This window comes from Schistocerca serialis, chromosome 2, assembly GCF_023864345.2.
Source record: "Schistocerca serialis cubense isolate TAMUIC-IGC-003099 chromosome 2, iqSchSeri2.2, whole genome shotgun sequence".
In the NCBI taxonomy this organism is placed as follows: domain Eukaryota; kingdom Metazoa; phylum Arthropoda; class Insecta; order Orthoptera; family Acrididae; genus Schistocerca; species Schistocerca serialis.
Window position 1 is genome coordinate 495,808,362 of NC_064639.1, and position 25,202 is coordinate 495,833,563.

The 25,202-nt window shown below is 41.0% G+C and overlaps 1 protein-coding gene across 1 annotated transcript in view; it reads right to left on the reverse strand.

The window, feature by feature from the left end:
* The window catches only part of LOC126456136 (glutamate receptor ionotropic, kainate 2-like), a 293,829-nt gene that overhangs the window by 167,543 nt on the left and 101,084 nt on the right, over positions 1–25,202 (reverse strand). Inside the window, exons 4-5 of the mRNA XM_050091890.1 lie at positions 11,221–11,408; positions 5,983–6,140 (exon numbers count right to left, since the gene is read on the reverse strand). Coding sequence (XP_049947847.1) covers positions 5,983–6,140; positions 11,221–11,408 — 346 coding nt within the window. The remainder of the gene's footprint in view (positions 1–5,982; positions 6,141–11,220; positions 11,409–25,202) is intronic.

Genomic DNA, 25,202 nt, shown 5'->3' on the forward strand with positions numbered 1-25,202 from the left:
AAAGAGACTTGTAAGTGGGGAGTGCCAAAGATGGCGGATTTTGTGAAACCTTAATGGCAGATATTTCACAGTTCATATAGAAATTAATAGTAGCCAGAGGAATCATGATACCTCAAAAAGAAACATGTACATTACCATATTTGCACGACGATTCTGATGGTGTAATCAGATTTTCAATATCTGACTGTTCAGTATCTGACTGTAAATTATACAAGTAACACCCAGTAAGGAATTTCCAAAATCTTAACGCTTCATCCGATTTCGTCGATCTACGCATCTTGAGAAAGCTATTAGTGTAAACTGAAATTGGTGTAAATTACAGGCATGTAGCTTGAATAGTACATGAGATATTGAAGGTCAAAGTGGCCGATTACTATCGACCGCATCAGGCCATAAGTACTTCACAGTCCCACTACAAAAAGATAGCAGCATGCTTATAAATATGTTGACTCATCTACGTATTTGTTTATATCCGATATATACTATTCATGAAGAAATTGGTTAAATATTTACTGTGTTTTAGAAAGCACAGAGACTTTAGGCTAGTGGCCTACCTTTTGTTCTATTCCTTTAATATATGTTTATTTAATTTGTTTATGTATCTAATAATGTGTGTTGGATCGTGTTTATGGTCCAGCCGTAGGAATATTTATTTAATTTCAAGTTATTTAAATGCAAATCCAGTATTTCCAATGTACTTCATTATGTTTGTGTGGGTGCGTTGGCTTGAAGACATGGCGCGAGCGCTCTAGCTAATCACTGCACTCGTGAATGGGAGAGCGGATGGCAGCGGAAGAAGAGTTCTGGGCAGTACGGCACAGAACACGGACAGTCGCGAGAGACACTTGGAGAGAGCGGAGCGGTTTGCGCGTGGTCGCGGGTGATAGAAATACTTCGGAGTGCCGACTTTTGAACTTGCGGTGGTTGCTACTGTGAAGACGTAGTATGCGTTTAAAAGTGAATATCTCGCGAGCTATGTTGTTGCTCATAACTCATTACGTGAAGTAAGAATCGATTGTTTCCTTGTTATTCAACTTATGTTTTATTTAATTGCTTGACCATCAACACCGATAAGTGTTTTGCAAAAATATACCGCATTCTCAAAAGTACTTCTACCATTGTACTTAACATGTAAAGTCGTTAAGATAGTACCTTCAGATTTCATTTAATTGCACTCTTTCATTTATAAATTTCTACGTCACATTCGCAATTGCTGAGTGATAGGAACCTTCGACCATTCGATTCATGTGTATATTCATATTGTATACTGTAGACTCAGCAGTATTTGGCTTGTAATGCGGCAACTGCGTATCCCAGCCCCTAGACATCAAAACCAGCCAAAACTTTTGAATTGCAACTCTGAGTCAGTGGGTACGTAGTTGAGGGCCACATCACACCATCTCATTTATTTAAATAGAAAGCTCGCACAGTTATGAAGGCAAATGAGCAATGGTGTATAAGAGCAATAACTGTGATGTAGTTAGTGGTGGCAAGCCACAAAATATTGTTTCAAAGGAAGTGAGCCAAGGAAATACGGTACAAGTAAAGTATTCGAAGGTAGCAGTTTTACAGTAATGAAGTTAGTTACAAGGTGAAGGAATATTGGCAGCCAGAAGTCGTATGTGTGTTAACATATCGTTGCGCAGCTCAGTAGCATGGTATGTTACGATAGCCGAGCAACAACAGAATATTCTACTGACCTATTGTGCGGGAAGAACCGCAAATATCAGCGGCAGAAATCCATATTTATCCGTGGAGCGGGCGCTCCTATTTTCGTAACACGAGTGAGCACACGGCGTAACTTGTACACACTTAAAGAATAGCTGTCTTTATGTTACCATGGTACACAAGTCTGGGCAAAACCACAGTTTAATATTAGTTTAACAACAATAAAATAAAGTATAACTTTAATTGAACAATAATGGAATAAACTTTCATTATATCGCTGTGTTGATGTATACAAGTGTTCCTGCAGTAATGAACCCCATCGGGGTAGTTGCATGAGAGTCCTGTCAGAGACTTATTCAGTTACTAATTATCTCGTAGACGACTGCATCATTGTGAGAGTGTGCTGCTCGCTCGGAATTGGGTCATTTTCTTGCACAGATCATAAATTTTTTCTCACCTAGCTCGCTGTTTATTTTGTATTTTGCTGCTTGCTTGGACGTATGATGATACAAATTGTTGCTGTGTTAGCTGAAGGCATAATGAAAGAATAGATGTGGGCTTGCAACTGCAAAATAATAATGGAACAGTCGAGAGAATATTAACTGTTGTTGGCGCACTATATATATAGGGGCGCCCAATCGAAGTTTAAGGACGGGCACCCAGCTCATCATTGACCGTCTTGAGGCACTGGAATGACGCAAGAACCTGCGCCACTCATCGCCGCCACCAGTTCAGAGTCGGTTTCCAGTTAAAGACAGGGCAGCTACAGTCGCAGCAGTGGACGCACGTTAGAGCGCCCGTCGGCTACCTTCATCGCCGCCGAGAATATTACGCGTGGAAGTAAACCTCGCCCAGAGGGCCAACAACCAATATATTGCAGTTAATCAGTAAATGTTGTTATTCTGTCTTCAGCAGCCATTCGTCGACACACGCCCACTGTCCTCTTCCTCACGCCCAACAGAGAACCCACGTTCAAATACGGTGATGCCAGTGGAGTCCCGTGCTTATATACAAAATAAATATTGTTAATCGCATGTTAGATTATACAATTTGTTTTGATGTGTATCTTCCATGTCATTTTGTCTTGTTAGACATAAGTTGGAGCTTAAGTGCAGATCTTGGTTTTTAAAGACTGAAGAGGGTGTAAACCATTTTGTATATCTTTTACCTCATGTACTTGTGTTAATACGAATTGCTCTAAGGTTACAGATAATAACTCCCATATTTTTGCTGTATATGTCACACGGATTCCAGGAAAGCGACAAAGGAATGAGATATCAACAAATGTTCATCACATAGTAATATAAAACACAATAAAAGTTTGATTGATAGAAGGTAACATTAACATCGGATACAGGATAAACCAACAAAATTTCTTACAGGCAGATACACTGTTATGGTGAGCAATTTGGACACTGGCGTAAGATGTTAAGTACTTATATGTCGATCAGATATTCATATTTGTGGTAGATAACAACTATTTTTGTGTTCTTAGTTTTATGTTTGTTTTTCTCTTTCTTGTTCTAATAACTTTTTTTCCAGTCAACAGGCCAATGACGCTTCGTTTAGCTATGGTCAGTATACATAAGCTTAAGAGGTTACACGTATTTAGTAGTAATTTAGTATACTAATTCTTTATCTTTTTGAGTATATCTGTAAGGTGTGTCTATTTTACAACATTATCTTTCTCATTTGTGGGATACATTCAGCATATTGTTCTTGGATGATAATTGTTACTAGGCACGAGCATAGACTAAGCAGTTTTGTCCACATTTTAGTATTCTTGTGTTTGACAGGCTAACAACAGACGTTTCAGTACAATTCGTTTCTTTTACCAAGTACAATGGCAATTTTGTGCACAAACCCTCTGTTCTCTCCTTTCATCCAGTTTCCTTGTTAGTAGTTGCTCGAGCCTGAGAATTGGATAGGAAGTATATTCTGATTTATGGTTGTTGTAGATATGTTTTATCCAATGTAGGTCAGTATTACACCTACGAATATTGATGTAATATATCATGATGCATTAATTTTTCTATTCCCATTTAATGTGTAGTATGGAAACAATATTTTGTTCATGATTTCTTACCTAGATTATTTTGTTCCACTGGTGTGAATAATTTCATTTACACTTTACTATGCAAAGTTTACGGTTTTCCGTCATTTGATTTGCATTAGGATCTTCAACTTAAGCTTTGTGCTGTGTATTGGGTTTGACTGCCTCCTCCAAACTTATTCTTTTGTGCAAACTTCCCTTAGCTATTAGTGTATTACAATACTATAACATATATCTTTCAGTCTTAATATTAGCTTACGTATTCAATCTTTTACAACATTGTTTATCTACTATGTAATATTCTGATCGCACACATTCTTAGGATTCTTTATGTCTGGACACATGAACTGTAATGTGTTTGTGTAAGTAATGCACAGTTTCACAACAAAAATAGGCTAGCTCTCTTCAGTTGGATTTATGAGAAGGTTACTACCAACCACCAGACACCTGATGAACTGAAACTACGTTTTCGTCTTAATACGTAACTTTACACCTGGCAGTAAGGTTGTGAGACACATTGGCTTAGAGTTGTCAGCGGAGAATTTTTGGACTGATTCTGCATCCTCTGAATCTGGCCTTAGCCTATTCACAAATGAAGTCATCTACTCATGTAACATCTATCGAGGCCATGGGATATAACACAGTGTTTATCTTGCCCTGAGTCTTCGACAAAATGTTTATTTCGACACACTCTTCTACGACATATTACTGTTGTACTGCGTACAATCATGTTGACACTAATTTTCCTTGCATATATATCAACGACAGCGACACCTTTTATGCAGGGCTATACAAATCGGCATTTCAGTGATGTGCTGTCTTCAACTTTGTGATAGAATAAATTTATTGCAGCAGTCTCACATACAATGTGCAGTGCGTATCCATCAACCATTTATTATGTGCACAAAATAGTAACATAGAAAACAGGGACGAGTACCACGAGTCTTTCATACCTGTGCCTAGTTTACATTGATGTTTCTTATTCTATTTGTGCGCCTGTGCACGACGGTTTAATGCATTTGTCATTACTGTAAAACAAGTTACTTTTCTATGTTCATCGTTTGGTTATTCCCTTGTTTCAGCTTATGTACTCTTTACTCTATTGCACAACTTCGATACAGAATTTTCCAGACTAATCTTTGTCACTTACAAACCTAACTCTGCAAAATTGTGGCGGGAGGGGCCGAGTGGTAATGAAAGGTGTGTGTATATATTTTATAGGCAATTTTCTTGTTTTGGGTGTCTTAGAACACGCATGTAACATTTGTATCGTTTAGTTACGCGTGCGTAGCCTCGTCAGAGACGATGTGCTACTCGGCGCCTAGTTAGGTGATCTTCGCTTTGCGAAGATGCAAGGGTGCTAACTCTTGATCATGAGGAGAAGAGACAGGGAGTTGTAGCGCGGTGTCGTGGCAGTGAGCTTGTACATGAAAACACAGAACGTGGTGCTCTTGCGAATTAATTTATTGATCTGATGGGAGATATAATTATTACAAATGGAACATTATCATATGTATTGAATGAGATTTGTTTACTAAGTTGTTGTGGTCTTCAGTCGAGAGACTAGTTTGATGCAGCTCTGCATGCTACTCTATCCTGTGCAAGCTTCTTCATCTCTCAGTACCTACTGCAACCTACATCCTTCTGAATCTGTTTAGTGTTTTCATATCTTGGTCTCCCTCTGCGATTTTTACCCTCCGCGCTGCCCTCCAATACTAAATTGGTGATCCCTTGATGCCTCAGAATATGTCCTACCAACCGATCCTTTCTTCTAGTCAAGTTGTGTCACAAATTTCTCTTCTCCCCAATTCTATTCAATACCTCCTCATTAGTTATGTGATCTACCCATCAAATCTTCAGCATTCTTCTGTAGCACCACATTTCGAAAGCTTCGATTCTCTTTTTGTCTAAACTATTTATCGTCCACTTTTCTCTTCCATACATGGCTACAGTCTTTCAGAAAAGACTACCTGACACTTAAATTTCTCTTCTTCAGAAACTAAGATAGATACTATTTTGCGAAGTTTGGGATTTAAGGTGACTCAGTCCTTAACAGTAAATGTGAGGTTAACTTATGCCCACATTCATTTCCTGTGAGTGGAATTTTTTGGTATGCAACAGCTTACATTCATAAAAACATTACATTCAGAAAGAAACAAGCCAGAAGTAAAGCAAATCTTCTTAACCTCTCTTATTTATTAAGATAACTTTCGACCGACAATATGACTGTCATGAGTATGAGGTAACCGATGCAGGTGTACCTGTGGTCGCCATCTGGGTTCAGCTGCCGGACGGCGATTGGTGGATCCCGGGGCTCCCTCTCCTGCAGCACACTGCGCAGGCGCACCAGCGACTCCTCATCCTGGTACAGCACCGTGTAGGAGCGCCACTTCAGCTCACGCAGCACGTCCACCAGCGCCTGCACACGCCACACAGCTCATACCAGCTTCAGTCCACGCACTCCGCAACGAGCTATTCTACACTACTGGCCATTAAAATTGCTACACCAAGAAGAAATGCAGATGATAAAGGGGACAAATATATTATACTAGAACTGACATGTGATTACATATTCACGTAATTTGGGTGCATAGATCATGAGAAATCAGTACCCAGAACAACCACCTCTGGCCGTAATAACGGCCTTGATACGCCTGGGCATTGAGTCAATCAGAGCTCGGATGGCGTGTACAGGTACAGCTGCTCATGCAACTTCAACACCATACCACAGTTCATCAAGAGTAGTGACTGGCGTATTGTGACGAGCCAGTTGCTCAGCCACCATTGACCAGACGTTTTCAGTTGGTGAGACATCTGAAGAATGTGCTGGCCAGGGCAGCAGTGGAACATTTTCTGTATCCAGAAAGGCCCGTACACGACCTGCAACATGCGGTCGAGCATTATCCTACTGAAATGTAGGGTTTCGCAGGGATCGAATGAAGGGTAGAGCCATGGGTCGTAACACATCTGAAACGTAACGTCCACTGTTCAAAGTGCCGTCAATGCGAACTAGAGGTGACCGAGACGTGTAACCAATGGCACCCTATACCGTCGCGCCGGGTGATGCGCCAGTATGGCGATGATGAGTACACGCTTCCAATGTGCGTTCACCGCGATGTCGCCAAGCACGGATGCGACCATCGTGATGCTGTAAACAGAACCTGGATTCATCCGCAAAAATGATATTTTGACATTCGTCGTTGAGTACACCATCGCAGGCGCTCCTGTCTGTGATGCAACGTCAAGGGTAACCGCAGCCATGGTCTCCGAACTGATAGTCCATGCTGCTGCAAACGTCGTCGAACTGTTCGTGTAGATGGTTGTTGTCTTTAAAACGTCCCCATCTGCTGACTCAGGGATCGAGACGTGGCTGCAAGATCTGTTACAGCCATGCGGATAAGATGCCTGTCATATCGACTACTAGTGATACTAGGCCGTTGGGATCCAGCATGGGGTTCCGTATTACCCTCCTGAACCCACCGATTCCATATTCTGCTAACAGTCATTGACGACCAACGCGAGCAGCAGCGTCGCGATACGATAACTCGCAATCGCGATAGGCAACGACGGTCAACTGCTGTTTGTGTATGAGAAATCGTTTGGAAACTTTCCTCATGTCAGCAGGTTGTAGGTGTCGCCACCGGCACCAACCTTGTGTGAATGCTCTGAAAAGTTAATCATTTGCATATCGCAGCATCTTCTTCCTGTCGATTAAATTTCGCGTCTCTAGCACGTCATCTTCGTGGTGTAAAAATTTTAATGGCCAGTAGTGTAATATGTTATACTGTGCAAGACACTAAAAACTGCAAGAAGGGAGCAAAACAGCTTAAGCGAGTTACTCTGGACATGACGAGTGTGCAGAGCACCAACGACGTGAACATTATTAATCAGAGCACAGGTATTGATAATATTCGACAGTTAGTCACCAGATACAAAGTTCTAATGAGGAAATTAACATGTGGATGTATAAACTTATGATCTTAGGTTACCAAACTGCATGCAAGAGCTAATGTTACGAAAATATTATATGTCCGTTTATAAAATAGATTTAGAATAGAATAGATTTTGAAGCCTAAAAGGCAATTTACATATCCCAATAGAGGAGTTAATCCTCTGTAATCTGTAATTAACACAAAGCTTCGCCCATTAGCTGCTATCAGAGATAAAGGCTTATTCGTAAGTAACTCTGGGGTTTCGAAAGACAACTGCGTGAAATCTACAAGACATATCGAAAAATGAGATTATCAGTGGACAGAACATCTTCCCATGTTTGTAACTTGGGACGTGGCAAATGTCATCACGGATGGAAGAGCACGTGCGTGCAGTTCCTTTACCAGTTTTGGAAATCTGTTCAGTGGGTTGCACGAACTAATTCAGTATGAAAATGTGGAGCAGATGATTTGTCTATGTGTTCTGACACGCCTGCGCCCTAATTGTGCGCTCTTTGTCCATACTTTATGAATCGAAACTTCGAGAGATGCTCTATCTACTGATAAGTGTAATTTTTGTGAATGTCCTGTAGTTTGTGCGCTGTCATCTTCTGGCAGCCTGGAGATACTTGTAGATAGCCCCTTGTGTACTGGGGGGGGGGGGGGGGGAGGGGAGGCGAGGCAAGTCTTCGCAGTCCCAACGAAAACCGCCCTCAGAATAAAAATGGGCAACAAGACGATTTGCACAGAAGGCGATATATTAAAAATGCAGCACAACATATTGCTGATGTTTTATGATGCAGGGGGACAACGGATCGAAATGGAATACAGCTTATTTGCTGCCGTCACACGGAAAAGTCTTTAAAAGATTCATAATGGATATAATAGTAACATGAACTACAGAACCGTTAACCGATGTATGCTACATGATATCACATTTTCTACTCTTCGTCACTATCAAGTTTTGAATATGGCTTCGTGGTCATCGACCGTTTACAAAGTAAAGCCACATAAAATACAGAGTCTGGTGCTACCGTAGCTCGACGCATTTGAGCAGCCCATAGTGGCTTGCGTTTTACGTATTCTGTTTTACAAATCTGGTGACTAAAACTATATCATTTGATTTTTAGTTTAATGATATGACCAGTTGAGAGTTTTATTACTGATGAAGACACTCATAGCAGTGACGAAACCTTGGGCAAAAGAATCCTTTTTTGCGACCGAGGGCTGCTATTGCTATTAATTTTACTTCATCACTGTCTTTGCATACTCATGAGGAACTCACACCATTCCTAGTGCGTCCGGGAACATCTTTCACCTTTTTGATAACGGCGACCCGTAGTAACATGGACACGACAACACAGTAATGGATGGAGAACCGTCTTCATCCGTGATCGTTCAGCTTACCCGCAGAACTCATGAAGGTAAGTCGGCACTGGGATGCGGGATTCTCGTTCGAAGGCATTACAGGGGTCCTCTTAGGGTAGAGATCAGGTAACACGGGAACTACATAAGCCCAGGCTGAACATAGGAGTCGGCTGCGAGGGACCATAATGGAACAAACGGATGCACATGATCGGACTTCTAGGACTATGACAAGTAAATCTGGGGCCACGCTTAATCGCATGTAATCTTCATGCTCGCAAGAATACCTCCAGCACCTGCCTGAACGTACGTCTGTTACGCTAAAGCGGTTATCGGTGTGTTAGAACCCAGCCATGGGCATTTCCCAATGTTTACCACTACTCATCAGTCCGCATAGTGTTTTCCCTCTCCAATAGTGTTGTTCCTGAGTCTGAACTATCTTTGATCGCTGTTGCTCGTACTGCAAATATAAAAATGTGACGCCTTTGCTACCTAGAACAGCCATTTTGTAGTATACCACTTAGGAATAATGTCTACGTTATCTTTATTCTAGATGTACTTGGTATTATATCTTTAAGTATGAAGTCGACCAACCTTTCACACTTTTACCACTGACTTGTTTGATGAATAATTGAACTCGAACACAGATTTGTCGCCGCGCGGGATTAGCCGAGCGGTCTGAGCAGCTACAGTCGTGGACTGTGCTGCTGATCCCGGCGGAGGTTCGAGACGTCCCTCGGGCATGTGTATGTGTGTTTGTCCTTAGGATAATTTAGGTTAAGTAGTGTGTAAGCTTAGGGACTGATGACCTTAGCAGTTAAGTCCCATAAGATTTCACACACATTTGAACATTTTTTGAACAGATTTGTTAATTTTGATGGGTTACACTATATAAGCTACTGAAGATGGCTTCGTAGTCTAAACAGTGCGGTAATGAAAACAAAATGAAAGGGAAATTTTCATCCATCCATTGGCAGTCAATGTGGCGAATACACGCTGCGTAGTCTGATATCAGGAAATAATTGCATGAATAAACGAATAAATAAGATGTTGGCTAGCGGCTGCTGGAGCAAACTTAGTGTTACATGCAAAAATGGAAACGACACACCACAAAGGAATTGTCCGAATGGAACAGAAATAGGTAGATGTACATGTACAGAGAAACGAATTATTACTATCACCGAAAAAACGGGTGATTTATTAAAGATAAAGAGCTTGACAAATTGAGCAAGTCAGTAATGCGCTGGTCCACCTTTGGCTCTGGTGCAGGCAGTTATTTAGATTGTAATTGGTTCAGAGAGTTGCTGGATGTAATCCTGGGGCGTATCGTGCCACATTCAGTCGAACTGGCGCGTTAGATCGTCAAAATCTTGAGATGGTTGGAGGGCCCAGCCAATAATGTTCCGAACGTTCTCAACTGATGAGACATCCCGAAACTTTGCTGACCTACGTAGGGTTTGGCAAACACTAAGGCAAGCAAGAGAAACTCTCGCCGTATGCGGGCGGCCATTGTGTTATTAAAATGTAAGAGCAGGACGGCTTCACAAAAACGCAATAAAAGGGAATAGAATATCATCGACGTAACGCTGCGCCGCAAGGGTGTAGGGGATGACGACCAAAAGGGTCCTGCTATGAACAGAAGTGGACCACAGACCATCACCCATGGTTGTTGGGCCGCATGGCGGGCTACAGTCAGGCTGGTATCCCAGTGTTATCACTGCAGTCTGGTGCAACTCCAGACACGTCTTCACTGGGCATGGAGGCTCAGCTCGAAGAGTGACTGACTCGTCACTACAGACAGTTCCACTCGAGTCGCTGCTGACAGGGGTGGAATATCGACCTGACTTTCACCCGTCATACGGCCCAACAACCACCAATAATGGTCTGGGGTGTCACTTCTTTTCATAGCAGGACCACTTTCGTTGTCATCCCCTACGCCCTTAGAGCGCAGTAGTACATCGACGAAATTATACGCCCCGTTTAGTTGCCCTTTATATCAAGCGATCCTGGGTTTACATTTCAGCAAGATTATGTCCGCGTGCACATGGCGAGAATTTCTGCTGCTTGTCTTCGTGCCTGTCAAACCCGACATTGGCTAAGAAGATATATTTTTTACATAGATTGTTTGATACCGATAACTGTACATAACTTTTCTTACTGAGTGACTCAAACGAATATCTGCTCACATGAGTACTGATGGCTCACCTGCGACAGAAGATGAGAGTCAGGGTGCAGGTTGAGCTGGTAGGAGGCTGCGGTTGGCGGACTGGGGTCCCAGTTGAGCACCAACTGGGGGACGTGCAGCCGGTCGCAGATGGAGCGCACGATGTCTGTGGAGGCGCTCTGCGAGGGGCCGATGATGCCCGCCACGCCCTGCTCCATCAGCCTGCACACTGCCGACAATACTTCACCTTCTTTATCCTCTAACAATGAAGTTCACTTCGAACATTTCTAAGAAAAATAATACTTGTATCCTCTGCCCTAAACGAGACGTTTATGGGTGTATTTTAGTTCTATGTTCTACCCGGTGAGTAAATTAAGCTTTTAAGTTATTTCTGGGGCCTTTTAAGACATAGCGTTTCTATGTTTTCTGAGACGAGTGGTTCGAAAAATGTTCATAAATAACATATAGTCTCTTACATGTAATCGTCATCCTCAAGATCGTCAGGCGTCGTGGGTACTGACCTCCTAGAGACATTTCCATAGATTACAGTCTTCAGATAAACGCATCCATGTTGCAACCACACATTTTCTAACGTTGTGCACACGCATTCCACTGACGCGTCATCTCGGTCTTTTCTTATCTACAGAAATCCATAAAAGAAATTTCTTTGTCAGTCTACCATCCACTCCACCGCCACATAATTGTCTTCCTGTCCAATCTGCCACCTGTTCCATCTGATAATTTTCATACCACTCCTAGTAATTCCGTAATTTGTAACGCTTACAGCACATTTCTGTATCTGGATAGTGAAAAGCATTTTTTCTCGGTCACCGTGCGCAGCATATCGTATCGCTTCAGACTAAAAGACACGAAGTTGCACTGTACTTACAGTCGAAGAAATTCTCTACTACTTGAATAGTTGAATTTTTGGAGTCCTGACTAGCATGAACGCCTGTATTTCAGCTGTTGATATTTATTATTAGTACTTATCTTGAAAAACGCAAGTTATCAATTGTAAATAAATGCTAGGCGACTGAGGTAATTTTGAGGTATATTTGGATAAAAAAACCATTATTGTAGACATTATTCCTCGAATTTGTTAGCCTATTTTTAAACGTTACAAATTTGTCAATTTAGGCACTCGGAAGCAAACTGTTCTTTTTTTAGATCCTGCAGTACATCACTGAAAGAATAGGTGTGTTGTAGCTCGTGAGGATGATGGAGAGACTGACTGATGACTGTTTCACTATAGCCTCCTCTAGTGATACCACTAAGTAAGGTGAACCGACTGGATAAGAAGGCCAAAGAAAGGCTCGAAGTTGACTCTTTATCAATTATTCTTCTCTACAATGAATTTATGGGAGGAGGGGCTCCTTTAGAGTCAGATCAAGAAAGTGCTCCCATTGGTTATTTTTTCATTTCCTTGATATGATGGTAGTAAGTGGATGGCTACAGCATAGGGGAACTGTGGCTCTCTTGGTGTACCCAAAAAGGAGACTATTTTAGGAATTCTGTTCGAATGTTACCTATCCTTTCTGCCTTATTTGATCTGAAGTCCTTCAAAGCTCTTTTAAATTCTGATTCTAATATTGTATCTCCTATCTCTTCTAAATCGACTCCTGTTTCTTATTCTATCACATCACACAAGTTATTCCCCTCGTAGACGCCTTCAGTGTTCTCTTTCCACCTATCCCCTCTCTCCTCTGCATTCAACAGTGAAATTCCCATTGCACTCTTCATGTTCCCACCCTTGCTTCTCATTTCAGTTAATTTGACTTTCCTTTAAGCTGAGTCAGTCCTTCCGACAATCATTTCTTTTTAGATTTACTCACATTTTCCATGCGGCCATTTCGGCTTAGCTTCCCTGCACTTCCTATATATTTCATTCCTCAGCGACTTGTATTCTGTATTCCTGATTTTACATCAACATTTTTGTACTTCCTTCTTTCATCGATCAACTGAAGTATTTCTTCTGTTACCCATAGTTACTTTCTATGCACCTATATTTTATTTCCAACTTCCGTGATCGCCTATTTTATAGATGTCCGTTCCCCTTCAATTGTTCTGCCTACTGAGCAAATCCTTAGTGCAGTATCTACAGCCTCAGAGAACTTCAAGCTTATCTCATCATTCCTTAGTACTTCCGTATCCACTTCTTTGCGTATTGATTCTTCCTGACTAATTTCTTAAACTTCAGCCTACTCTTCATCACTACCGCATTGTGATCGGAATTTATATCTGCTCCTGGGTACACCTTAAAACCCACTACCTGATTTCGGAATTTCTGCCTGACCATGATGTAATCTAACTGAAATCTCCCCGTATCACCCGGCCTTTTACAAGTGTACCTGCTCCTCGTGATTCTTGAACAGACTATTAATAGCTGAAATTTATTACAGAACTCAGTTAGTCTTTCTCCTCTGTCATTCCTTGTCCCAAGCCCATATTCTTCTGTAACCTTTTGTTCAGCTCCTTCCTCTGCAACTGCATTCCAGTCACCCATGACTATTAGATTTTCATCTCCCTTTACGTATTGTAATACCCTTTCAATATCCTCATATACTTTCTCTATCTCTTCATCTTCGGCTTGCGACGTCGGCATATATATCTGAACTATAGTTGTTCATGTTGGATTGCTGTCTGTTGTGATGAAAGCAGCGCTATCACTGAACTGTTCACGGTAACAGACTCTCTGCCCTTTTTTCCTATTCATTAAAATCCTATTGCCGTTGTACCATTTTCTGCTGCTGCTGATGTTACCCTTTACTCATCTGTCCATAAATCCCTGTCTTCCTTCCATTTCACATCACTGACTCCTACTATATCTAGTCTGAGCCTTTGAATTTCCCATTTCATAATTTCTAGCTTCGCTATCACGTTCAGGCTTCTGACTTTCTACGCCCCGACTTGTAGAACGTTTTCCACCCATTGGTTATTCAATCTTTTTCTCATGGTCACCTCCCCTTTGGCAGTCCCCTACCGGAGATCCGAATAGGGGACTATTTCGGAATCTTTTGCTAATGAAGAGATCGTCATGACACTTCTTCAGTTATAGGCCACATGTCCTGCGGATATACGCCTCGCAACCTCTTGCCGTTCATCATTGCTGATCCTTTCGCTTTTAGGGGCAGTTTCCCACCCCAAAGACAAGAGAGTGCTCTGAACCTCTGTCCGCTCCTCCGCCCTCTTCGACAAGGCTGTTGGCCGAATGAGGGAGGGTGACTTCCTACGCCGGAAGTCTTCTGCGGCCATTGTTGATTATTAATCAAAATTTAAGCGGTGGCGGGCTTCTAACCAGGGACCGAGTTCGCTTTGATTACTATTAGTAACTGATTGCCACATTCCTAATTCTACATCTAAATTGGTCTATAACTGTACAAGACGCTGATATCATGCTAAGTAGGCAGCTGAAATTTCATCGTAGTCCTAAATGAAGTATAAACGAAAACAACACTGAACAAGCAACTTTTTAAGGGGAGAAGAGCACACAAACTAGCCCAAAGTTTATGTCAAATGCCACAACGCAATTTTCATGTTTGAGATACCAATCAAAATGGTAAACTTGCAGTATTTTCAAGTATTGCAGAGAAGTTACAGTAAAAATTCCTCAGAACAAATATAACACCTGTAAATAATAATGTCCGCAGCTCGTGGTCGTGCGGTAGCGTTCTCGCTTCCCACGCCCGGCTTCCCGGGTTCGATTCCCGGCGGGGTCAGGGATTTTCTCTGCCTCGTGATGACTGGGTGTTGTGTGGTGTCCTTAGGTTAGTTAGGTTTAAGTAGTTCTAAGTTCTAGGGGACTGATGACCATAGATGTAAAGTCCCATAGTGCTCAGAGCCATTTGAACCATTTTTTTGTAAATAATGTTGCACTAAATACAATGATGTCACTTCCAACCACAGAGAATGAAGTCAGTAAAACAATTCAAAAACTAACAAATCAAAAGTCAGTAGGCTTAGATGAAGTACCAATGTGTGTACTGAAAAAAATGCACAGGGATTATACAAGGCCCCTTAACAAATACAATAAATGAATCTTTCACATCAGGGACATTTCCAGAGCAGTTCAAACAGGCAAGAGTTGTACCTTTGCTTAAGAAAGGTAATGCAGAAGGCATAGAAAATTACCGGCTCATTTCCCTGCTGTCAGCATTCTCAAAAATAATATAAGCAATTATGAAAGACAGATTAATGAATTACCTGATTAAATACAATCTTTTAAGCGAATCACAGTTTCGTTTCCGAAGTGGCAAAAATACGGAGTCAGCCATAGTAGAATTAACAAAAGTTGTACTTGATGCTCTTGATAAAGATGAGTGTGTCACAGGCATATTTTTGGATCTTTCTAACGTGTTTGATACAGTCGACCACAAGATTCTATTAAATAAATTAGAAGCATTAGGAATAAGAGGAGTAGCTAATGACTGGTTTCGACCATACCTAACAGATGGAGTACAAAGAGTAGAGATAACACATACTTCAAATAGGTCCAAACATTTAGTAAAACACTTACCAGAACCAAAATACATTGATATAGGGGTTCCACAAGGTAGCATATTAGAACCGATAGTATTCCTGATATACATCAATGATTTTCCCAGTAGTGTTACTAAGCCATAACAGGCAGGCTGACAGACAAAATGATTAATAAATTACAGCAGTATTATGGGATGGTCATTAGAAATAATACTGAGCATTTGTTGGAAATGAAGCAGGCAGTATGGGCTACCTTCTTCCACAGACTGTCAACTGGTGAGAAAACCAGTCACCACCTTTGCCCTCCTGGACCTGACTCAAGGTGCAAGTACCGCAATGCCCAGTACTCAAAGAGTTCATACATTCATAAACATCCCATCCCATCACCAGTCATGGATATCACAAAAACTATTTACAGAGACATTGCAAATCCTGAATTACTGAAGGAGTGTCTGCATGATCAGACTCAAAATCCCAATTAGTCGTACAGTACTCTTATATGGACTCGCTTACCAAAAATTTTTTTTGTAGGAATGAAGACACTAAAGTGGGGGGTCAGAGGTGCTGTTATTTATTTTAATGATGGCACCACTGGTAGGGTGAAAGTGCTACAGCGTATGGGAATTAATCCTGGAGCAAACTGCCTCAGAGAACTTGAACGGATGGACAAGGTTCGCATTGATAATGCAGAGTATGCAGCACAGTTCGGCACTAACGAGTCCAGAAAGAAGAAAAGAAGAAAAAACTTGGAAAAAATCAAGAGGATGATATACAATATGGTGCATGGTGCTTCTGAGTGACTAAAAATAAAAAAAATTAAGCATATATTAAGTGAGATACAGAAGCCGTTCCTGAAAATTTACATTTTCTATTGCATTTTCCCTAAATCCCAAAAACCACTTCGAGTAGAGTATTCAGATTTTCAGGAAGTAATAACTTACATATCCTGAGTCTACTGAACTAAAAGAAGAACATAATGTTATGTATAGTTAAAATTACTTAGGAAAAAGTACAAAAAAGTATACAAAATTTTAATTGTGTAATTAAAAATTGTATTTTCGAAAGCAGTGGCTGAAATGCAATTACTGTAGTTCAGTAGACTCAGAACATACAGTTTAATGTCCTGTAAAGTTTCATGTCAATGGCTACAGTAGTTCCTGAAATACAGGGAAGCCAAGTCACTAAATTTAACATTGTCGGGGATAGGGCGTTCCAACTCCCCTTTATTGGGCAGGTAGATTAGAAAACTTAGGAAGCGAAATAGATAGGTTGAAGTCAGATGTAGTGAGAATTAGTAAAGTTTGGTGGCAAGAGCAGCAGGACTTCTGGTCGGGTGAATTCAGGGTTATAAATGGAAAATCAAATGGGGGTAATGCAGAAGTGGACTTCATAACGAATATAAAAAATAGGAATGCGGGTAACTAACTATGAACAGCATAGTGAACGCATTATCGTAGCGAAGATAGGCACGAAGCCCATGCCTACTACAGTAGTACAAGTTTATATGCCAACTAGCTCCTCAGGTGATGAAGAGATTGAAGAAATGTATGATGAAATGAAAGAAATTATTCAGATAGTTGAATGAGACGAAAATTTAATTGTGATGGGAGACTGTAATTCGGCAATAAGAAAAGGAAGCTAAGGAAAAATAGCACGTGAATATGGATTCTGGGAATGGAATGAAAGAGGAAGCTACCTGATAGAATTTTGCACAGAGCATAATTTAATCATAGCTAGCACTTGGTTTAAGAATCATAAAAGAAGGTTATGTACATGGAACAGACCTGGATACACCGGACGGTTTCATATTGGTTATATAATGGTAATACAGCGATTTAGGAACCATATTTTAAATTTTAAGAAGTTTCAAGTCGGAGATACGAATTCTGACGCAATTTATTGTTTATAAAATGTAGATTAAAACTGTAGAAACTGCAAAAAGATAGGAAATTGAAGAGATTGCACCTGGAACCAGAGGTTGTTGAGAGTTTCAAATGGGGCTCTAGACAACGGTTGGCTAAACGGGGTAAAGGAATTGGCAGCTTTAAGAGATGAAAAATTGAAGGCAGCAAATAAGTAAAAGGACAAGATCAAGTAGAAATCCTTGGATAACTCAATACTGCATTTACTCGATGAAAGGAGAAAATGTAAAAATACAGCAAATGAAGCAAGCGAAAGGGAATACAAACATTAAAAATATTATGAATGTAGAGTCTCGCGGCGATAACATTGAATAAAATGTTCTCGGGTTTCCAACTGCGTCAATTGGTTAAAACTACACGAACTTTCGGCCAAGCACTCCTTGGCCATTTTTGGAAACCCGAGAACATTTTATTCATTAAAAAAATTAGATTTACAGAAAATGCAAACGAGTATGTAGAGGGGTTACACAAGGGACATGCAGTTGAAGCCAATTTAATTGAAAAGGAAGTGGAAGTAGATGAAGATCAAATGGGAGATACAATACTGCGAGAAGAATCTGACAGAGCTCTGAATAGGCTAAGTCGAAAAAAGGCTTGTAGCCTATCCCTGATATTATTCAGTCTGTACATTGAACAAACAGTAAAGAAAACCAAAGAAAAATTTGGGATGACAATTACAGCTCGGAGAAGAAATAAAAACTCCGACGTCTGCCGATGACACTGTAGTTCTGTCAGAAATACCAAAGGACTTGGAAGAACAGTTGAACGGAATGGACAGTTTCTTGAAAGGAGGATATTAGCTGCACATCAATAAAAGCGAAACAGATATAATCGAATTTAGCCGAATTAAATCAGGAAAAAAGACACTTAAAGTAGTAGATGAATGTTTTTTCTTTTTTGTTTTCTTTTGTTTTTGTTATTTGGGTAGCAAAATAACTGATGATGGCCGAAATAGGGAAGACGTAAAATCTAGACTAGCAATGGCAAAAAAAGCATTTTTGAAGAAGAGAAATTTGTTAACATAAAATATAGATAGGTATTTGTAAAGGAAGTGCAGGCATGTATGGAAGTGAAACATGGACGATAAATAGTTTAGACAAAAATATAATAGAAGCTTTCAAAATGTGGTGCTAGAGAAGAATGTTGAAGATTAGATGGATAGATCACTTAGCTAATGAGGAGGAACTGAATGGAATTGGGGAGACAAGAAATTTGCGGCACAATTTGATCAAAAGAAGGGATCGGTTGATAGTAAACTTTTTGAGACCTCAAGAGATCACCAATTCAGTATTGGAAGAAAGCGTTGGGGGTAAAAACCATAGAAGGAGACCAAGAGATGAATATAGTAACCAGATTCAGAAGGATGTAGGTTGCAGTAGTTATTCGGAGATAAAGAGGCTCGTAAGGGATACAGTAGCATCGAGAATGGCATCAAACCAGTCTTTGGACTGAAGACTTCAACAACAACATGGATCCTTACCACATAGGATTGACAGAGGACACGGAAAAAGTCCAAAGAAGGGAAGCTCATTTTGTACTATCGCGAAATAGGGGGGAGAGTCTCACGGATGTGATAAGCGAACTGGGGTGTCAGTCATGAAAACAAAGACTTTTTCCATGCAGGAGATCTTTTCACAAAATTTCAATCAGAAATTTTCTCTTCTGAACGCGAAATACTTAATGCCAGTCTTAACACGAAGAAATGATCATCACAATAAAGTAAGAGAAATCCGAGCTCATACGGAAAGATTTAAGTGTTCATATTTCCCACGTACTGTTCGAGAATGGTATGGTAGAGATGTAGTCTGGAAGTGATTTGACAAACCCTCTGCCAGGCACTCACGTGTGAACTGAGGAGTAGTCACTTAGATGTAGATGATGTAGACATAGTAAATTAATCTTTCATTCTTGGTAAATGAAGCTAAGAATCGCGACTGCCTTAAGAATTATTTTCTATTAAATTAAGAGCTGCAAGGAACTGAAAATTACTTCAAGGAATAAAGCAATTAGTCATAATCAAATAGCGAATTGTGTAGGCATGCAACCAGTACAGGTCATGGCACTGTAATAGCGTGACAGGTAAAATGGTAAGAGGCAAGAGGAACTGAACGAGTGACCTTCAGCAGCCTAGTTCCACCCCGCGACGGTGGGCTGGTATTCGGGGCCAGTCTTAGTTTGTTTTTCTTCATACAATAATTTACCATCAGCCGTATGTATTGTAAAATTAATTTTATGAACTTCTTATGCGCTACCAGTTTCGGTATTACATTGATGCCATCTTCATGCTGTTGCATAAAAATTTGATTCACAGATCAAGTTATATGGCTCCTTCCATGTATAGCGTTTTTACGACTATGACGTGTGGGGCCTGAAGATGGCATCAGTGTAATGCCGAAACTGGTAGCACATAAGAAGTTCATAAAATAAATTTCTAAAATACATACGGCTGTTGGTAAATTATTGCATCAAGAAATACATGCCAGCCCTTGTCCCACGGTCCATAATGGGTCAACGAAGAAGTCTTCTTTTGGGTGGTTTACCGCACACATTGAGATGATTACCACAACGATTCCCGACTCACACTTAAAACAAAGCAAGAAATATGGTATTAAATTTGAAAACATGCGTCAGAGCATTTACACAGTTAGCAGAATTATGTTTTAGTTTGAAGTGGCATTATGGCGCGATAGAGACAATTACGCTTCAGAGATGTCAGAATATAACGACGGAATTCACAGAATGTAGCCGGCCGGAGTGGCCGAGCGGTTCTAGGCGCTACAGTGTGGAACCGCGCAACCGCTACGGTCGCAGGTTCGAATCCTGCCTCGGGCATGGATGTGTGTCATGTCCTTAGGTTAGTTAGGTTTAAGTAGTTCTAAGTTCTAGGGGACTGATGACCACAGCAGTTAAGTCCAATAGTGCTCAGAGCCAACCACAGAGAATGTAGAGTTTGCAAAGTGGTTAAGTTTCAGGAATTATAACAAAGGAGTTTGGCTATGACTAACTTTTTTGGCACTAATTGATTACAACACTTACTGCTCCTTTTATATCTTAGACACGAGTTCTCTTAACAGTTTAAAGAAGGTGATTCTGAGATTTGTTTCACGGCGTATTACATCTACATCTACATCTACATGACAACTCTGCAATTCACATTTAAGTGCTTGGCAGAGGGTTCATCGAACCACAATCATACTATCTCTCTACCATTCCACTCCCGAACAGCGCGCGGGAAAAACGAACACCTTAACCTTTCTGTTCGAGCTCTGATTTCTCTTATTTTATTTTGATGATCATTCCTACCTATGTAGGTTGGGCTCAACAATATATTTTCGCATTCGGAAGAGAAAGTTGGTGACTGAAATTTCGTAAATAGATCTCGCCGCGACGAAAAACGTCTTTGCTTTAATGACTTCCATCCCAACTCGCGTATCATATTTGCCACACTCTCTCCCTATTACGTGATAATACAAAACGAGCTGCCCTTTTTTGCACCCTTTCGATGTCCTCCGTCAATCCCACCTGATAAGGATCCCACACCGCGCAGCAATATTCTAACAGAGGACGAACGAGTGTAGTGTAAGCTGTCTCTTTAGTGGACTTGTTGAATCTTCTAAGTGTCCTGCCAAAGAAACGCTACCTTTGGCTCGCCTTCCCCACAATATTATCTATGTGGCCTTTCCAACTGAAGTTGTTCGTGATTTTGACACCCAGGTACTTAGTTAAATTGACAGCCTTGAGAATTGTACTATTTATCGAGTAATCGAATTCCAACGGATTTCTTTTGGAACTCATGTGGATCACCTCACACTTTTCGTTATTTAGCGTCAACTGCCACCTGCCACACCATACAGCAATCTTTTCAAAATCGCTTTGCAACTGATACTTGTCTTCGGATGACCTTACTAGACGGTAAATTACAGCATCATCTGCGAACAACCTGAGAGAACTGCTCAGATTGTCATCCCGGTCATTTATATAGATCAGGAACAGCAGAGGTCCCAGGACGCTTCCCTGGGGAACACCTGATATCATTTCAGTTTTACTCGATGATTTGCCGTCTATTACTACGAACTGCGACCTTCCTGACAGGAAATCACGAATCCAGTCGCACAACTGAGACGATACCCCATAGGCCCGCAGCTTGATTAGAAGTCGCTTGTGAGGAACGGTGTCAAAAGCTTCACGGAAATCCAGAAATACGGAATCAACCTGAGAACCCCTGTCGATAGCGGCCATTACTTCGTGTGAATAAAGAGCTAGCTGCGTTGCACAAGAACGATGTTTTCTGAAACCATGCTGATTACGTATCAATAGATCGTTCCCTTCGAGGTGATTCATAATGTTTGAATACAGTATATGCTCCAAAACCCTACCGCAAACCGACGTCAATGATATAGGCCTGTAGTTCGATGGATTACTCCTACTACCCTTCTTAGACACTGGTGCGACCTGCGCAATTTTCGAATCGGTAGGTACAGAACTATCGGTGAGCGAGCGGTTTTATATGATTGCTAAGTAGGGTGCTATTGTATCAGCGTAATCTGAAAGGAATCTAATCGGTTTACAATCTGGACCTGAAGACTTGCCCGTATCAAGCGATTTTAGTTGCTTCGCAACCCCTAAGGTATCTACTTCTGAGAAACTCATGCTAGCAGCTGTTCGTGTTTCAAATTCTGGAATATTCCATTCGTCTTTCCTGGTGAAGGAATCTCGAAAAACTGCGTTCAATAACTCCGCTTTAGCGGCACAGTCGTCGGTAACAGTACCATCGGCACTGCGCAGCGAAGGTATTGACTGCGTCTTGCCACTTGTGTACTTTACATACGACCAGAATTTCTTCGGATTTTCTACCAAATTTCGAGACAATGTTTCGTTGTGGAACCTATTAAAGGCATCTCGCATTGAAGTCCGTGCCAAACTTCGCGCGTCTGTAAATTTTAGCCAATCATCGAGATTTCGCGTTCTTCTGAACTTCGCATGCTTTTTCCGTTGCCTCTGCAACAGCGTTCGGACCTGTTTTGTGTACCATGGGGGATCAGTTCCATCTCTTACCAATTTATGAGGTATGAATCTCTCAATTCCTGTTGCTACTATATCTTTGAATTTGAGCCACATCTCGTCTACATTTCCATAGTCAGTTCGGAAGGAATGGAGATTGTCTCTTAGGAAGGCTTCTAGTGACACTTTATCCGCTTTTTTAAATAAAATTATTTTGCATTTGTTTCTGGTGGATTTGGAAGAAACGGTATTGAGCCTAGCTACAACGACCTTGTGATCACTAAACCCTGTATCAGTTATGATGCTCTCTATTAGCTCTGGATTGTTTGTGGCTAAGAGGTCAAGTGTGTTTTCGCAACCATTTACAATTCGCGTGGGTTCGTGGACTAACTGCTCGAAATAATTTTCGGAGAAAGCATTTAGGACAATCTCGGAAGATGTTTTCTGCCTACCACCGGTTTTGAACAAGTATTTTTGCCAACATATCGAGGGAATTAAAAACAGAAAATGCTACTTCTCAGTACATTTACAACTTAATTAAATTCTCTATTAAAAATATATCTCCTTTTCAAGCCAACAATGCAGTTCATGAAATCAGCACCAGAAATATGAATAACTTTCACAAAGATTTAAAATCAGTTACTATGGTCCAGAAAGGAGTCTGTCATTCAGATACACTGATTTCTACCAAAAGCCATAAAGAGTATAATACAAAAAAGTTTAGTTTATAGGAGCCTAAAAGATTTATTGGTGGCCAACTCCTTCTATTCTATTGGTCAATTTCTTAATTATATCTAATAATTCGAGTATTAGTTAGAATTCGACTTCTGTACAAATTCAGTGCAGAAATATGACCATTGTAAATAACTGTTATGGAATGATTTTTCTGTATGATAATACATGGCCACTGAAACGCTACTGGAATCGGGATGGGATGTGGAACGTGCTGGAGATAGCAAGGACAAATAACACTTTGAAAGAAATTAATGAATAACAACCAGATCTAGAGTTTTACACCTCACTCCAAAAGACACTTTACAATAATCAACACAACCCAAGTTAATAACCAGAATATTAAGCAAACAGGCGGTAGTCCACTTAATACCGCTCAAAAAACTAAAGGTATTTACACCCAAATAACAAGAGTTGAATATACAGGTGTTAAGCCTCAAGAACATTCTCCAAATACAATGCTGTTGGTATTCATGGCGAGATAACGATCTTACTGCATCAGGTATCATGTTACACTTTCCGTATCAGGTTTACCTACTTGGGCTCCTTGATTCCCCCACTCCCTCTCACCCAGGGAACCACTTGGAACTGATCAAAGTCACCCAAGGGACTCACCAGCCGCTCCCCTCCTCTCACTCTCCCACTCCCACCCTTCCCTCTGGAGCAATGAGGATCATGCACCCACTCCACAACTTCATTTTCATAACTGTACACTAGTGTGGGAGGGGTTACTCTGCAGCTGGACGGCATAGGGAGAGCATCAGGCAGTGTCTATTTGTTAATAAAAAATTACGTTAAGGCACCTCTCTTGGATTCTATTTGTTAATACCAATATTACGTGACACCAGCAGAGAACACAATCAGACAGATACATTTTTACGTATTTTCTCATATTTTTTGTAGTTTCCCCAGTTTTACGTATTTTACACACTTTTGCAAGCTGTATTCTGTTACATACGTGTTTTATACGGGGTGGTCCATTGATAGTGACCCGGCCAAATATCTCACGAAATAAGCATCAAACGAAAAAACTACAAAGAACGAAACACTTCTAGACTGAAAGGGGGAAACCAGATGGCGCTATGGTTGGCCCGCCAAATGGCGCTGCCATAGGTCAAACGGATATAAACTGCATTTTTTAAAATAGGAACCCATTTTTATTACATATTCGCCTAGTACGTAAAGGATGTGAATGTTTTAGTTGAACCACTTTTTTCGCTTTGTGGTAAATGGCGCTGTAATAGTCACAAACATATAAGTACGTGGTATCACGTAAGATTCCGCCAGTGCTCACGGTATTTGCTTGGTGATACATTACCCGTCTTAAAATCGACCATTTACCAATTGCGGAAAGGGTCGATATCGTGTTGATGTATGGCTATTGCGATCAAAATGCCCAACGGGCGTGTGCTGTGTATGCTGCTCGGTATCCTGGACATCATCCAAGTGACGGGACCGTTCGCCAGATAGTTACGTTATTTAAGGAAACAGGAAGTGTTAGGCCACGTGTGAAACGTCAACCACGACCTGCAACAAATGATGATGCCCAAGTAGGTGTTTTAGCTGCTGTCGCGGCTAATCCGCAGATCAGTAGGAGACAAATTGCTCGACAATCGGGAATCTCAAAAACATCGGTGTTGAGAATGCTACATCAACAGCGATTTCACCCGTATCATATTTCTATGCACCAGGAATTGCATGGCGACGACTTTGAACGTCGAGTACTGTTCTGCCACTGGGCACAAGAGAAATTACGGGACAATGACAGATTTTTTGCATGCGTTCTATTTAGCGACGAAGCGTCATTCACCAACAGCGGTAACGTAAACCGGCATAATATGCACTATTAGGCAACGGAAAAGTGGAACATCTGCGACGTTGGGGGTTTAATG